At 41.9% G+C, this 15,742-nt stretch overlaps 1 protein-coding gene across 1 annotated transcript in view; it reads right to left on the bottom strand.

Moving 5' to 3' along the window:
* Positions 1-10,277: 10,277 nt before the first annotated feature.
* Positions 10,278-15,742, bottom strand: part of SLC23A1 (solute carrier family 23 member 1) — a 258,391-nt gene continuing 252,926 nt past the window's right edge. Inside the window, exon 14 of the mRNA XM_075206009.1 lies at positions 10,278-10,522. Coding sequence (XP_075062110.1) covers positions 10,278-10,522 — 245 coding nt within the window. The remainder of the gene's footprint in view (positions 10,523-15,742) is intronic.

Genomic DNA, 15,742 nt, shown 5'->3' with positions numbered 1-15,742 from the left:
GCCCCATATTTGTACATCCCCGAATCTGTGTTCTTGATTGAAGGAAAATAAAAAATGACAGGAGCCGCCGCAAACAGCTCCTAGCAAGCTAGGAGCTCCGGTACGCAATGAGCGTTGCTCATGTGCAAAGTCTATTTACAGTATTAGGTAATTTTCCCACGCTAGTGGGGAAATCACCTAATATTGTAAATAGAGCAACGCAATGAACTTGCCGCAATTTTCACACGCTGTCAAAATCGGAGCTTGATACATTTACCCCTAGGTGTAAATTAGAGAAAACAATATGCTAGTCAGATAACCTTTTTTAGGCAAATACAAAATATAGAAAATATTAACTTCAAAAAATATGCCTTCCTATTTCATATTTTGAGAATCAGAGTGCGACTCTGTAATGAAGGGCAAAAACCGCACAAGGTTTGTGAAGTATAAGTAACAACAGTACAGGAAAGCTACACTGGTCACAGATCTTTTGGAATGTTATCAAAATGTGTTATACCTTTGTATATTAAATCTAAATTGTAATAAGTTTTGTCCTCGATATTCTTACAAATCTTACATTAGCGCTTTTAAAGAATGTTTCTTGACATGTTAACCCTTTGAATGCTGGTGTGTGAATTTGTAATGCATTTGACTAATAAGGCTAGTGTGTGCTAGCATGTACATTTGTTTAACAGAGATTTGATGTGTTAACCCTTTTATTGCTGGTGTGTGCATTGTTAGCCTGTGCGTAAGAGCATAGTGTGTGTCAGTGTGTGAAAGCATGTTGGGGTCCTATTGTCCTTATTCAATAGGTGGTGGTAAATCATTGGTGTGTATGGGTGTGAGAACATTGTGGAAAATCAGCAAATCTATAACCTGTGTGATAAGTGACTGAAAGATGGAGTGCTGGAACCCCTTACAGAAAACAACCCAAATCAGGCACACTGGGAGAGCGTTTCTGACAGTTATCTCATAAATCAGCGGTTCCCAAAGTCTGCGCCACGGCTCCCAGGGGTGCCGCGAAGCTGTCACAGGGGTGCCGCGGGCCAGACATAGACGAAAAGAAAGAACACAAAAACGTACCAATCCGCGTGGCGCCGGGACCGAGCATCCGCCTCTCTCTGGCAGCTGTCACTGAATATCGATGTCAGAGAGGGCAGAGGAGGGGACAGCATGAGAGAGGGCAGAGGAGGGGGACAGCGGGGCAGAGGAGGGGGGACAGCGTGAGAGAGGGCAGAGGAGTGGACAGCGTGAGAGAGTAGAGGAGGGGGACAGTGTGACAGAGAGCAGAGGAGGGGGACAGAGAGCAGAGGAGGGGGACAGCGTGAGAGAGGGCAGAGGAGGGGGACAGAGTGCAGAGGTGCCGGGACCCAGCATCCACCTCTCTCCGGCAGCTGTCACTGAATACCGATGTCAGTGACAGCTGCGGGAAAGAGGAGGATGCTGGGTCCCGGCGCCACGCGGATTGCTAAGTTTTTGTGTTCTTTCTTTTTTCTATGGCTGGTGCGGGGCAGAGTGAGAGGGATCGTAAAAGCGTGGCAGAAGAGGGGGACAGAGAGCAGAGGAGGGGGACAGAGAGCAGAGGAGGGGAACAGAGAGCAGAGGAGGGGGACAGAGGGGCAGAGGAGGGGGACAGAGAGCAGAGGAGGGGGACAGCGTGAGAGAGGGCAGAAGAGGGGACAGCATGAGAGAGGGCAGAGGAGGGGGACAGCGGGGCAGAGGAGGGGGACAGCAGGGCAGAGGAGGGGGGACAGCATGAGAGAGGGCAGAGGAGGGTACAGCGTGAGAGAGGGCAGAGGAGGGGGACAGTGTGACAGAGAGCAGAGGAGGGGGACAGCGTGAGAGAGGGCAGAGGAGGGGGACAGAGTGCAGAGGATGGGGGACAGCGAGAGAGAGGGCAGAGGAGGGGACAGCGTGAGAGAGGGCAGAGGATGGGGACAGTGTGAGAGAGGGCAGGGGGGACAGTGTGACAGAGAGCAGAGGAGTGGGACAGCGTGAGAGAGGGCATAGGAGGGGACAGCATGAGAGAGAGCAGAGGAGGGGGACAGCGGGGCAGAGGAGGGATACAGCGGGGCAGAAGAGGGGGACAGCGTGAGAGAGGCCAGAGGAGGGGACAGCGTGAGAGAGGCAGAGGAGGGGGACAGAGTGCAGAGGAGGGGGGACAGCATGAGAGAGTGCAGAGGAGGGGACAGCGTGAGAGAGGGCAGAGGAGGGGTCAGCGTGAGAGAGGGCAGAGGAGGGGGACAGAGAGCAGAGGAGGGGGACAGCGTAAGAGAGGGTAGAGGAGGGGGACAGTGTGACAGAGCAGAGGAGGGGGGACATCATGACAGAGGGCAGAGGAGGGGCAGTGTGCCTGGATGCAGAGGGGGCAGTGTGCCTGGATGCAGAGGGGGCAGAGTGTCTGGATGCAGAGGGGCAGTTTTGCATACAACTAAATAAGTATTTTTCTCGTGACCTAAATACTTATTACAATTTTTTGACCCAACTACTTCTAAAACAGGACTGCAGTAGTCAGGCAGCACTAGGGTTAAGCAGGAATAGAGGGGGAACCCCATGCTTTTTTTTTTTTTTTTTTAAACTTTCATCTATTCTTTACCGTTTTGACAGCTGCAGGAGCTCCGGCAGCTGTATGACAGGTAGTGTAACAGTGATGTGTTTACAACCTACTGCTACAACACAGGAGAGTTAGCTAAACACGGGAGTGTTTACATCGCAGCAAATCACCAGAGATGACCAGCGATTTTGAAGATCAGGGTCAAAATCGCAGCTTGATACATTTCAGGTTTTTTTGCCTAAAATCGCGGGTTATCACCCGCGACTTGCCGCGATTTTCACACGCTGTCAAAATCGGACCTTGATACATTTACCCCTAGGTGTAAATTAGAGAAAACAATATGCTAGTCAGATAACCTTTTTAGGCAAATACAAAATATAGAAAATATTAACTTAACTAAAAATATGCCTTCCTATTTCATATTTTGAGAATCAGAGTGCGACTCTTTAATTAAGGGCAACAACCGCACAAGGTTTGTGAAGTATAGGTAACAACAGTAGAGGAAAGCTACACTAGTCACAGATCTTTTGGAATGTTATCAAAATGTGTTGTACCTTTGTATATTAAATCTAAACTGAAATAAGTTTTGTCCTCGATATTCTTACAAATCTTACATTAGCGCTTTTAAAGAATGTTTCTTGACATGTTAACCCTTTGAATGCTGGTGTGTGAATTTGTAATGCATTTGACTAATAATGCTAGTTTGTGCTAGCATGTACATTTGTTTAACAGAGGTTTGATGTGTTAACCCTTTTATTGCTGGTGTGTGCATTGTTAGCCTGTGTGTAAGAGCATAGTGTGTGTCAGTGTGTGAAAGCATGTTGGGGTCCTATTGTCCTTATTCAATAGGTGGTGGTAGATCATTGGTGTGTATGGGTGTGAGAACACTGTGGCGATTCAGCAAATCTATAACCTGTGTGATAGGTGACTGAAAGATGGAGTGCTGGAACCCCTTACAGAAAACAACCCAAATCAGGCACACTGGGAGAGCGTTCCTTACAGTTATCTCATAAATCAGCGGTTCCCAAAGTGTGTGCTCCCAGGGGTGCCGCGGCGCTGTCACAGGGGTGCCGCGGGCCAGACATAGACGAAAAGAAAGAACACAAAAACGTACCAATCCGCGTGGCGCCGGGACCGAGCATCCGCCTCTCTCTGGCAGCTGTCACTGAATATCGATGTCAGAGAGGGCAGAGGAGGGGACAGCATGAGAGAGGGCAGAGGAGGGGGACAGCGGGGCAGAGGAGGGGGGACAGCGTGAGAGAGGGCAGAGGAGTGGACAGCGTGAGAGAGTAGAGGAGGGGGACAGTGTGACAGAGAGCAGAGGAGGGGGACAGAGAGCAGAGGAGGGGGACAGCGTGAGAGAGGGCAGAGGAGGGGGACAGAGTGCAGAGGAGGGGGGACAGCGTGAGAGAGGGCAGAGGAGGGGACAGTGTGAGAGAGGGCAGAGGAGGGGGACAGTGTGAGAGAGGGCAGAGGAGGGGGACCACAGGGCAGAGGAGGGGGACAGCGGGGCAGAGGAGGGCGGACAGCGTGAGAGAGGGCAGAGGAGGGGGACAGAGTGCAGAGGAGGGCGGACAGCGTGAGAGAGGGCAGAGGAGGGGACAGCGTGAGAGAGGGCAGAGGAGGGGGACAGTGTGACAGAGAGCAGAGGAGGGGGACAGAGAGCAGAGGAGGGGGACAGCATGAGAGAGGGCAGAGGAGGGGGACAGAGTGCAGTGGAGGGGACAGCGTGAGAGAGGGCAGAGGAGGGGACAGTGTGAGAGAGGGCAGAGGAGGGGGACAGTGTGACAGAGAGCAGAGGAGGGGGACAGAGAGCAGAGGAGGGGGACAGCGTGAGAGAGGGCAGAGTAGGGGGCAGCTTGAGAGAGGGCAGAGGAGGGGGACAGTGTGACAGAGCAGAGGAGGGGGGACAGCGTGACAGAGGGCAGAGGAGGGGACAGCGTGAGAGAGGGCAGTGTGCCTGGATGCAGAGGGGGCAGTGTGCCTGGATGCAGTGGGGGCAGAGTGTCTGGATGCAGAGGGGCAGTTTTGCATAAAACTAAATAAGTATTTTTGTCGTGACCTAAATACTTATTACAATTTTTTGACCCAACTACTTCTAAAACAGGACTGCTCAGTAATTATTTTGGAGGGGTGCCTTGAAAAAATTTGGAGACTCTAAGGGTGCTGCGAACTGCAAAAGTTTGGGAACCACTGTCATAAATACATCTAATAGATTATAAAACAATACCTATTATAATCAGATCAAAAATTTAAAACCAGTACTTACTAGTGGAAGAAATGCTGCTTTGATAATACATCTGCAAAATTATGTGGGGGGAACGGAACCCAATTATATAAATATATTAAATTAAATTAATTCAAGAGTAATGTGTTTATTGTAAATTGAACAGTGACAAACTAAAGAAAAGAGACTAAGCATAGACAATCCCACAAGTCTACCGTAGACAAACATAATTTAATTGTAATTTCTTCTACATAAATGCTTGCAGACATTAACTTTGCAAGTGAAACTGGCATTTGCTGAACAAAACAAATTAAACATACATGCCTCTACAGAACTACTTGTATCAACAGAAAATGCCACAAATAAGCATCTGTGCAATCAGGTAATATAGCTGCGATCAATGAATGAAGTGGTCTCAGCTGTGGTGGAGTCATGGTGACGAACATTGTCATCATAATCATCCTGGGTTTGCACTTGCCCTGTAGCATTTGGATGAGCAGGGCTACCCTAACTGTAGTAGTACTTACTCAGCATCAGCCCCATAGTGTTTATTAACAGAACTTATAATGCATGGCTTGCTATTTTTATTCCATTTATTTTATATTCTTCAATACACAAAATGTAGTTAAAATGCATTTACATGAGTAAAAGTACAGCCAGTTCAGTGGAATGTGAAATGAAAATTAACCAAGTCTAATTTTAAAGTTAGCATGGATGATCTCCGTGAAGGTAAGTAATCGTAATTACAGTTAGTAACAGAATCAAAATGTGACTGATGATAATAATATTTTACTAAATTTCCAAGTTATTAGGAATAAATATTTTGAGAAAAATATAATATGATTAAAAATAAAGGTTCACTTAGCACAACAAAACAAGAGCTACTAACAGTTCCAGATTTACTTTCCTAAGTTGTTATTACTACAAAAGCCTTAAATTTCTTCAGGGTTCCATCTGCATAAAATAAATAAATCTATTCCACAAGTAACTAAATGGAGTTTTATGCTGGTAGATGTGAGTCAAACAAACCCAAAAGAAACAGATGTACAGCTAAATATTAAATTATATTACTTTGCTAACGTTTTATACTCTCCTTTATATCCAGATCCTTTCAGGTTTTCTAGATCTACTGGTTTTTAGTCTATCCAAGGAAAAAGATAGGGAGAGGGCATTTATTTGGTAAAACATGAGTATTAATATTTTATTTTATGGGCTTTATGTAATAGGTATGATGAGATAGGGCCACACTGCCAAGATAACATCTCCCACTGGCCTGTCAAGCCGCAGGGATTACATGGACTGTCAACCCAGTTACAGTTATTAAATTGTGCCTGTTGGACAAAGGGAGAATTTATTGCAGACACATGGGGGAGTAAGAAGGAAGCAACAGGAAGTGAGGTACAGATGGAAGCCCTGACACATAAAAACAACGTGGAAGAGGTTAATTTCAGGAAGGACTGTATGTTATCCAAGATCTGGAGATGGGGAAAGGCAAGTATTACCCATTGTCTTCCACAGGACTGGCTCAGATATAATAGCAGGGACACAGCAAGGGAGAGATTGTGGAAGGCCAGCTCTTCTTGATTCCCACTCCAATACTCTGGCCCAACACCCACCAATGTTGAAGGACAGACCCAGGGTTTTGCCCAGAGAAGGGAAAACACTGTTTGACCATGGATATAAGGAGCCACTGCAAGTGGTAGAAATACCCATTCATTCTGATGATTGATTCCTAGAAAGGTGTAGGGCTGACTGGTGTTGAGTTTCTGTTCTCTACCAGCAGACCCGGTAATCATCCAAGTCTTGTACCTAGGAAAGTAGGCTGTTGCTTCATCTTAAGACCTGTCAACATCTCACTCTATTGAGAGATACTTGTCACTTTCTGGGTAAGTTGGTGCGCTCACAGGAGTGGGGACACTGATACCCAGAGCCCCACCACGCTGGTGGAAATTTGGCCAAGTTGCCAGGTACAGCAAGATACCAAGACTTACTGGACCATCTGTTGACAGACTCTTTTGCCTGTGGAACTTTTGGGTGGCTAAGGGGGGTGGGCAACGTTGCTGGGACTTATATTGACACCAATGATCCGCTGACCTGTTGTGTAAAGTGTGCAGTGTTATATTCTGTTGTTTTACTGTAAGAAAATTAAAGATAGCATTTAATCTTTTGTTCTCCTCCTTGCCTGTGTGATTTCTCAACCTAAGGGAGGATCGGAAAACCTAGTGAACTTTGGTTCTAAAAACCCGGTATCCTCACAATAGGTAATAACAATAATAGAAAAAAAAATATTTCCATGACTCTTCCTAAACCTACTTCCAGGCAATTACTGGTAACCTAAAATATAGTTCTCTTAAGTAAATAGATAGTCAATATACACTGGTCAGTCATTAAAACCACTGACAAGGGAAGTGAATATTATAGATTATCTCGTTACAATGGCACCTGTCAGGAAGTGGGATATATTAAGCACCAAGTGAACAGTCAGTTCTTGAAGTTAGTGTGTTAGAAGCAGGAAATATGGGCAAGCATAAGGATTTGAGCAACTTTGACTAGGGCCAAATTATGATGACTAGACGGCTGGGTCAGAGCATGCCCAAAACAACAGGTCTTGTGGAGTGTTCCTGGTATGTAGTGGTTAGTACCTACCAAAGTGGTTCAAGGAAGGAGAGCTGGTGAATCGCTGACAGTGTCATGGGTGTCCAGGACTCACTGATGCCTGTTGCGTGTGAAGGCTAACCCTTCTGGTCCAATCCCACAGAAGAACTACTGTAGCACAAATTGCTGAAAAAGTTAATGCTGGCTAGGATAGAAAGGTGTCATAACACACAGTGCATTTCAGCTTGTTGCGTAGCCACAGACTGGTCAGAGTGCCCATGCTGACCCCTGTCCACCGCTGAAAGCGCCTACAATGGGCACATGAGCACCAGAACTGGACCATGAAGCAATGGAAGAAGGAGGTCTGGTCTGATAAATCACATTTTCTTTTACATCATGTAGAGGACCAGGTGCATGTGCTTACCTGGGGAAGAGATGACACCAGGATTCAAGCCGGCGGTGGCAGTGTGATAATCTGGGTAATGTTCTGCTGGGAAACCTCAGGTCTTGGCATTCATGTGGGTGTTACTTGAATATGTACCATCTACCTAAATATTGTTGCAGACCAAGTACACCCCTTTATGGCAAAGGTATTCCCTGATGGCAGTGGCCTCGTTCAGCAGGAGAATGCACCCTGCCACATTGCAAAATTTGTTCCAGGAACATGACAAAAAGTTCAAATTCCCCAGATCTTAATCCGATTGAGCATCTGTGGGTTGTGCTGGAAAAACAAGTCCTAGCTATGGAAGCCCCACCTACAGGACTTAAAGGATCTGCTACTAATGTCTTGGTGCCATATACCACAGGGGTCTTGTGGAGTTCATGTCTCGACAGGTCAGAGCTGTTTTGGCAGCAAGTGGGGGACTTACACAATGTTAAGCAGGTGGTTTTAATGTTGTGGTTGATTGGTATATATGGTTTGTAGAAGGTCTGATGGAATTTTATGACCCAGATTCAAAAGTATGTATTTTAGCTTTAGAAGTTTGTTTTTTTGTTTTATAAGGCGTCCATGTTCACAAACACTTATGGGCGTATTTATTAACCTTCAAAGAGGTTTTAACCATTCTAAATCCCTTAAAAACTGCAGAATTGCAGCATTTTATTATAAAAGGATAGCAGCAGATATCAGAGATAGCAGTCCCAGCCTCTTTAATAGCAAATCCAGTCCCGATAGGTGTCTATGGGGACTGCGATTATGCCATATTTATCAAGCTCCGAAATTTGAAGCATGACCCTGACACCATCAGAAGATGGTCTTAGCCGTGCTAGTCTATGGGGAAAGCATCTCAGGAGAGGGATCGCTGGTTTTCTCCCCAGCTTCATGCTTCTCCCGATTGCAATTTGTACAGGGCCATATAACCTGTAATATAGATTATCCATTTATTTGGCTAATCAATTTTAATAAGTAGATACGTTAATTAATTTCTAATCACTGCAATAAGAAATTATAATTAACAAATAGAGTATAGGTGGAGGACTTTCCCCTATGTTGTTGAGGAACTACGAGAAATAGACCCCCTTTAAATAGATACCCACTAACTAACTACTTAATGATTTCATATAGTTAACAATCACTCATAAATATTTATATAAAAATGCTTCACTTTTATTGATAATTTTCTGGTTTTTTTTATTCATTAATTTAATATATATGATTCTTATGACATTGTAAAAGCCCCTGTGTGTGCTAATGAGAATGTTTATTCAAGATGTATACAAAATGTAAATATCTTTTTATTTATTGAAATATATACAAAATGTGAGGTGGGAATAAGTAAAAAAAAATGGTCTGGAGTGGACAGAAAAAAATTGGGGTAATGGCACCATTTTTGTATGTTTGTGATAACATTTTGTGGAACATTATTGGACTTTTGTATGAGTGTGAGACAGCCAGCATAAACTTAAAGAATAACTAATTTTTCAGATGTGGCTATGTTTAGTTAATATCAGTAAAATAGCACATTCCTATTTATTTACTCTCCTCTGTTCCTCTGATCAGTGGTCCTAGCAAAACATACTACCCCAAGTCCTTTGCAACAGCTTGAAAATGAGAGGATGTAACAGATTTTCTTATTGTCATCACCTACCTCAACCCAAACTTTACATTTTTATTTTGGGTAACATTATTTTTCTAAGGAGTAGTTCATTTTCCAATAAATTTTGATGGTCTTAAATTGTGCATGGCTTTTAGCATGTCCTTCTGCTGGCGTCTGTATGTAAAAACGTTGGCTGCCCCTGGTCAAAATGCATGTTTCACTGAATCTCCAAGTAAAATAAAAAAAAACCCACTGCAGTGATATATTTTTTCCCATTTAATGCATAAATCATATTTATTTGCCGATTTTAACAGATTGACAACACAAATTATGTAATGAAAGTAGTATGTGCAAAAGTTTGAGATGTCTTACTATGCATTTGCTGTGTGTTAATTATTATGATTTTTGTTACCACCCATTTGCAGGTTAAAGGCGACTGGTTGCAATGTACTTTAGTATGATTACACAATTCTGCTGGGTATAGGCAAAATTGATTTCCCACAATATTTTCTTTGATAGAATCTGAAATATTTACAAATACATATTGGTGAATGTTACTGATAGCTCTTCTGTAGAAGGAACATTCAATTTTAACTTAAATGGTCCTTAGGTTCTCTATTAAATAAATGTTTAACAATACAGTCTTGTGACCAACATTGTCAGTCATGCAAGTATCTCTTATTCCTTTGCGTCAAATACATAAGACTGTAACTGTCCCATGACGACCTGGATTGTCTTAAAAAGCCTAGAAGATGCATTTACCCTAACTAAAATAACAAAACACTACTTTAATGTTTAATATGTAATGTAGATAATGACCATCAATTTAGACCTTTTTATAAACTCTAATTGCATACATTTTAGAAATATTGCACTACATTTTATATTATACTTTTGTGCACAGTGAATTGTTTCCTTGATCCTGATTATTTGTATTGCTTGCTACAGGTTTATGTGCAGAAGCTTTAAATCCTTTAAATACAGGACAAACTGGAATCCATCTAAAGCACTGTATTCGCTTAATTAATTCCATTCCGCATGGAAAGTCATAGCTCCTTAGATCTGCACATGTGTCACTGCTGGCATCGGCTCCTTGTTTCCACTGCAGCAGTCCCCGTTCTTTCTGTGTACCTGTAAGAAATGTATAAGAAAACTATTAAATGTGTTGGCAGCTTTTCCACAATACTTGAATGTTAAGAAGAACGATAAATAAGGGGTTTGCAACTTCCAACTGTTTAGAATGACATGGGGGATTATTTACAATGCAATAGTGCAAATAGTGCAAAAACCATGTAAACTGATCAGACATTTACATTAATTGTGTAACTCATACTACACCAATCAAAGCTAATGACTGCTTGGTTGTTATTGGTTACTACCTCCCAAGATATTAAGCTGGTTTACATTAAACAGTAGATTCTCAATACAAAAATGTAATTTACTTAGCAGAATGAGGTTCAAAGGCAAAGTAGCACTATATACCTTGCCCATGTACAGGTACGATTACTTTTATAGGTTCTGTTGGTTGAACTGACATTATAGACTGCAATTGTTACAATCAGTTTAGTGATTATTATTATTATTATTATTATTATTATTATTATTATTATTAATAATAATAACCAATGCATACATGGATTATTTATGCATTTGTGACCCTACTTTGTCGTTAGTATTTTCTTATAGTTCTAACACTACAACCTTCATATCACTAATTTACTTTATTGCAACAATTGCTATATTAGAAACTATGCAAGTACTGATTTTCATTAAAGCTTCACTACCACCTATTGAATTTTTTTTCAAAGTGCTCGTCCCCCTATCCTGTGGTCTACAGCATGCAGCCATTTTTCTCGGAGCTCTGCAGTTTCTGTATTACAGTAATCAATTTGTTCGTGAGACTTGTGAAAAAGAGAACCAATCACAAGCCGCAATTCTTGCTTATGGCTTGTGATTGGTCCTCCTGCTCATACCATTCCCAATTTCGGAAGGGGCTGTGATGAGAACAGAACATGTAGCAGCCCTTGGGGTTCTGGCTACAGGGAGAAGCACATTAGTAACATTTTACAGTAGTTGTTAGTGCAGCTTTAAGTATTCAATATTTATATATTATCTACTTCCTGACAATATTTGTTATTTTATATATAATGACATATTAATTATTTAATATGTTCGTATTACTCATGTGCCTCATTTAGATATAGGTACAAATTGACAAATGCATCCACACTGTCTGTGATGTGGATGTTTACTGTAAGGGGCTACATAGGATGTCAGCATTCAATCTTGCACTCACCTTTCACACAGGTGAGTGCAAGCAGGTTACACCGAATTACCCACAAACAATTCTCTACATACACACCTATTCTCTGCCAGCACCTATTGTACTTGGACAATAGCACACCGCATTCTGTTACACAAATGTACACCATACTTGCCAACTCTCCCGGGATGTCCGGGAGACTTCCGCATTTTGCGAGAGTCTCCCGGACTCCCGGGTGAGTGTGGCAATCTCCCAAATTCTGCCCACTTCACTAGGAAGTGCCTCACTTCCTAGTGAAGTGGGCAGAATTAGGTCCCAAACGCCGAGATTCCCGGTGAATCGCCCCGTCCCCCGCTGTCAAATGACGCGTCATTTTGTGTCATGATGTCACAGGGGTGGGGCCAAAATGACGTGATTTTGGGCGCCCCGCCCCCCACACGCCCACCTCCACTGGCAGGCTCCTGGAAGAGAGCTGAAGAAAGTTGGCAAGTATGATGTACACTGTGCTGCTTGTTAGTCAAAAGAGTTAATAACACACAGCAGCATTCAAGGGATTAATATATCAAAACTCTGTTACACAAACATACATGATAGCACACACTATGCTCCTTGTTGGGGGTTAACAATTTACACAACATTCACAGGATTAACATGGACAAACAATATTTCATTTCATAAAAAGGCTTATGGATTCATTAGAGTATTGAGAACAAAGCTTATTTAATTTTGGATTTAATATAAGAAGCTGCAGGGCATTGTATATAATAAAAACATACAAACAATGACATACAATATAATTGCAATACAGTTACAAAATAAAGGGATACAAATACAGTACAATCTGTATGCCTGGGATAAGGCAGAATAAAATGATCAGTCATTATTTAGATCAAATAACCAGAGCTGACAATTTGCACAGAATTATAAACCTTTTTAACTGGGAGGTTTCTCAGAAGTGCAGGGTATATACTAATAAGAGGATGGACTCCATCTAGTTTTGGACCATAATTTGTTCAAAAATAGTCTTTCCCCTTCCATATTTCTCCTGAGTTGTATTTTTGGTGTTTTCTGAGGTACAGTGTGGGTTGGTGTAGTTAGATGGGGCTTTGGACGTCTGCACTTATGATTGACGAGCTTGTCTCATTGGTTGCTGCCTAACGAAGGGTACAGGGCAGGGCCATCTTAATGCATTATAGGCCCTTGGGCAAAGCAGTGTACTGGGGCCCTACCTACACAATCACTCATAGGAATACAAATGTAAACTATTGATAACATTAAGCTTATATTTACCTCCAACAAAATCAATGTTTAAACATTTAAAAACATGCTGTACAGCAGAGATTAATCCACACAAACGTTTAGACAATATAACATGATCCTTGAAGTCGAAACGCAATAAATTCAACATAAAAATGGTACTTAGTTGGTAAATCATACAGGCGAAGATGGCACAGTACAAAATTACTATGAATTATTTGTTATTAAGTGTTTCTTGTAAAGAATTATTCAAAATGCTTTAAAAAATGATATGTGCTGATTTTGTCTTGCTTATGCACAATTAGTATGTGAACGTTGTTTTCATTAAGGTCAAGATGTGTATTTGCAACAGCAAGATCGCATGTACCGATTACTATAAGATATGCAAACAAGCTGATACTGAGGCAATTAGTCCACCTAATCATTTTAATAAAAAGAGTTCAAAGGTTTTGAATAACTCTCCCTGAATAATATACTGAAAAGGTGGCAAGCCTATAGGGACCCTTGGCGACTGCAGAGCGTGCCCATGCATTAAAACAGCTTTGGTACAGGGGTTCTGGTCCTGTGGTTTTAGAGTTGCCTTTGACGTCCAAACCCTTATCAATACCTCCCAGAGTCCTGATTCTCCTTTCAATAAACCTTTGATAATTTTAGACATAAAAAAATATCAAATATGACATTATTGTGACATTAGTCTGACTCATTCTGGAAGATATGCAACTACTGTACTGTAGGGTCTCTATATCTCAGTTATTTATAATTTGCACACCTTATGCATTGGCGTTGAATTTAAATTGGCACAAAGATTTCCAAAAATCATGAAATATGAAGAGAATTTGTCTTGAGGTAAATTCAATTAGCTGTGAGGTAAAGCGATTTTTCTCCATAACAATCCAATGAGAAACATAGCATCAGAGTTTTTATTAAAATCTACGCTCATGTTCCCTTGCATCCCATAGCCATGAGAGGGAAAAGGAGTTTAGATTTCTGTACCGTAGTAGCCGCAACAGCTGGACATTAAAGTGGTGTCTGGTGGCACCTCCCAGATAATTGAATCTGCCTCTTTAAGTCTGTGTCCTTGGTCCTGTGAAACTTGCATAGAGCCTCTGGTCTTATTTAGCATATAGACACCACAGAGTCACATTATTTTGTTAAACAACAAATCTAAAATTTTGTCTGCCTAGGACCTTATTTTGACAGAATAGGAGGTGGAAATGGATTAACCGAAGGATGCAGGTTTGAGACATGCATCTGTTTGGCCTTTGATCTGTTCAGCTATTAGACCAGATCTTGGCAGCCAGTTATACTATGTATGGGCAACAATTCTTTCTTTTAACAGATACAGTCAAGACATCTGCTCTGCAGGGGTTATGATGTAAGAAGAATGCCAGTTAAATCAAATTAATAACATTTTACTGGCCACAGACATTACACACACAATCACTGCTTCAGATATTTTGACCCCTGACTACGATATAAGTTTGACAATTCATATTTAACTAGAGATGTGCACGGGCGACTTTTGGTGTCTCGTGTTTTGTGTTTTGGAATCGGATTTCCGCGATGTTTTGGGTTCGGATTTGTTTTGCAAAACACCTGCCGAAAGGTTTTGGTTCGGATTTAAGGTTTTGGATTCGGATTTTTTTTGAAAAAAGCATAAAAAGTTCAAAAATCAAGTTTTTGGGCTTATTTTCACTTCTACGCTATTATTAACCTCAATAACATTCAAAACCAAGCATTTCCAATAATTTACCATGTATTCTGAACACCTCACAATATAGTTATTAGTCCAAAACGTTGCAACGAGGTATCTTTCTGGACTGCGTAGTGGAGTGGTCCCCACAATATAATTTAAAAACCCTGAACTTGTATGATTTGCACCAATAAATGTATCTGGACTGCGTAGAGGAGTGGTCACCACAATATAATTAATAAAAAACCCTCCACGGGTCTGAATTTCCCCAAAAAAAAATCTGGACTGTGTAGTGGGGTGGCCCCGGTACTAAATTTGATACCTGGCCCACAATACCTCCTCCAAGTTCCAAGTGTAGTGTTTATAACATATTAACACTACACTAATTCTAGCACGTCAAACCCTCTTGTTTTAAATAATGACAGGGCATTTAACTTTTGATAAAATTTTTCTAATTTTTTTACATTTTCTTTTATTTTTTGAACATGGCAAACGACTGTTGAATGGTAACATAATGCTAAAAAAATAGTTGCAAGATGGAATTGTCCTTGGGCCCTCCCACCCACCCTTATGTTGTTGAAATAGGACATGCACACTTTAACAAACCAATCATTTCAGCGACAGGGCCTACCAAACAACTGTGGCTGAAATGATTGGTTTGTTTGGGCCCCCACACCAAAATAACAATTCATCTCTCCCTGTACAAACTAAACAGGCTCTACTGAGGAAAGATGTTGTCCTCATCCTCAACCTCTGATTCCTCTCCCCCTACAGTGTGTACTTCCTCCTCCTCACACATTATCAATTTGTCCCCGCTGGACTCCACAACCACAGGTCCCTCTGTACTATCTGGAGGGTAGTGCTGTACTTCATTGAGGAATTGATTATTCATTTTTATAAACATCATTTTTTCAACGTTGTGAGGAAGCAACCTCCTTCGCCGCTCACTGACCAGGTTCCCCGCTGCACTAAAAACTCTTTCCGAGTATACACTGGAGGGGGGACAACTCAGGTAAAATAGAGCCAGTTTGTACAGGAGCTTCCAAACTGCCTTTTTTTCCTGCCAGTAACAATATGGACTGTCTGACATGTCTATTTGGATGGTGTCAGCAAAATAATCCTCCACCATTTTTTCAAT

The sequence above is a fragment of the Mixophyes fleayi genome, chromosome 4 (genome assembly GCF_038048845.1).
Source record: "Mixophyes fleayi isolate aMixFle1 chromosome 4, aMixFle1.hap1, whole genome shotgun sequence".
NCBI classification, from domain to species: domain Eukaryota; kingdom Metazoa; phylum Chordata; class Amphibia; order Anura; family Limnodynastidae; genus Mixophyes; species Mixophyes fleayi.
This window is presented reverse-complemented; position numbering and strand designations above follow the sequence as displayed.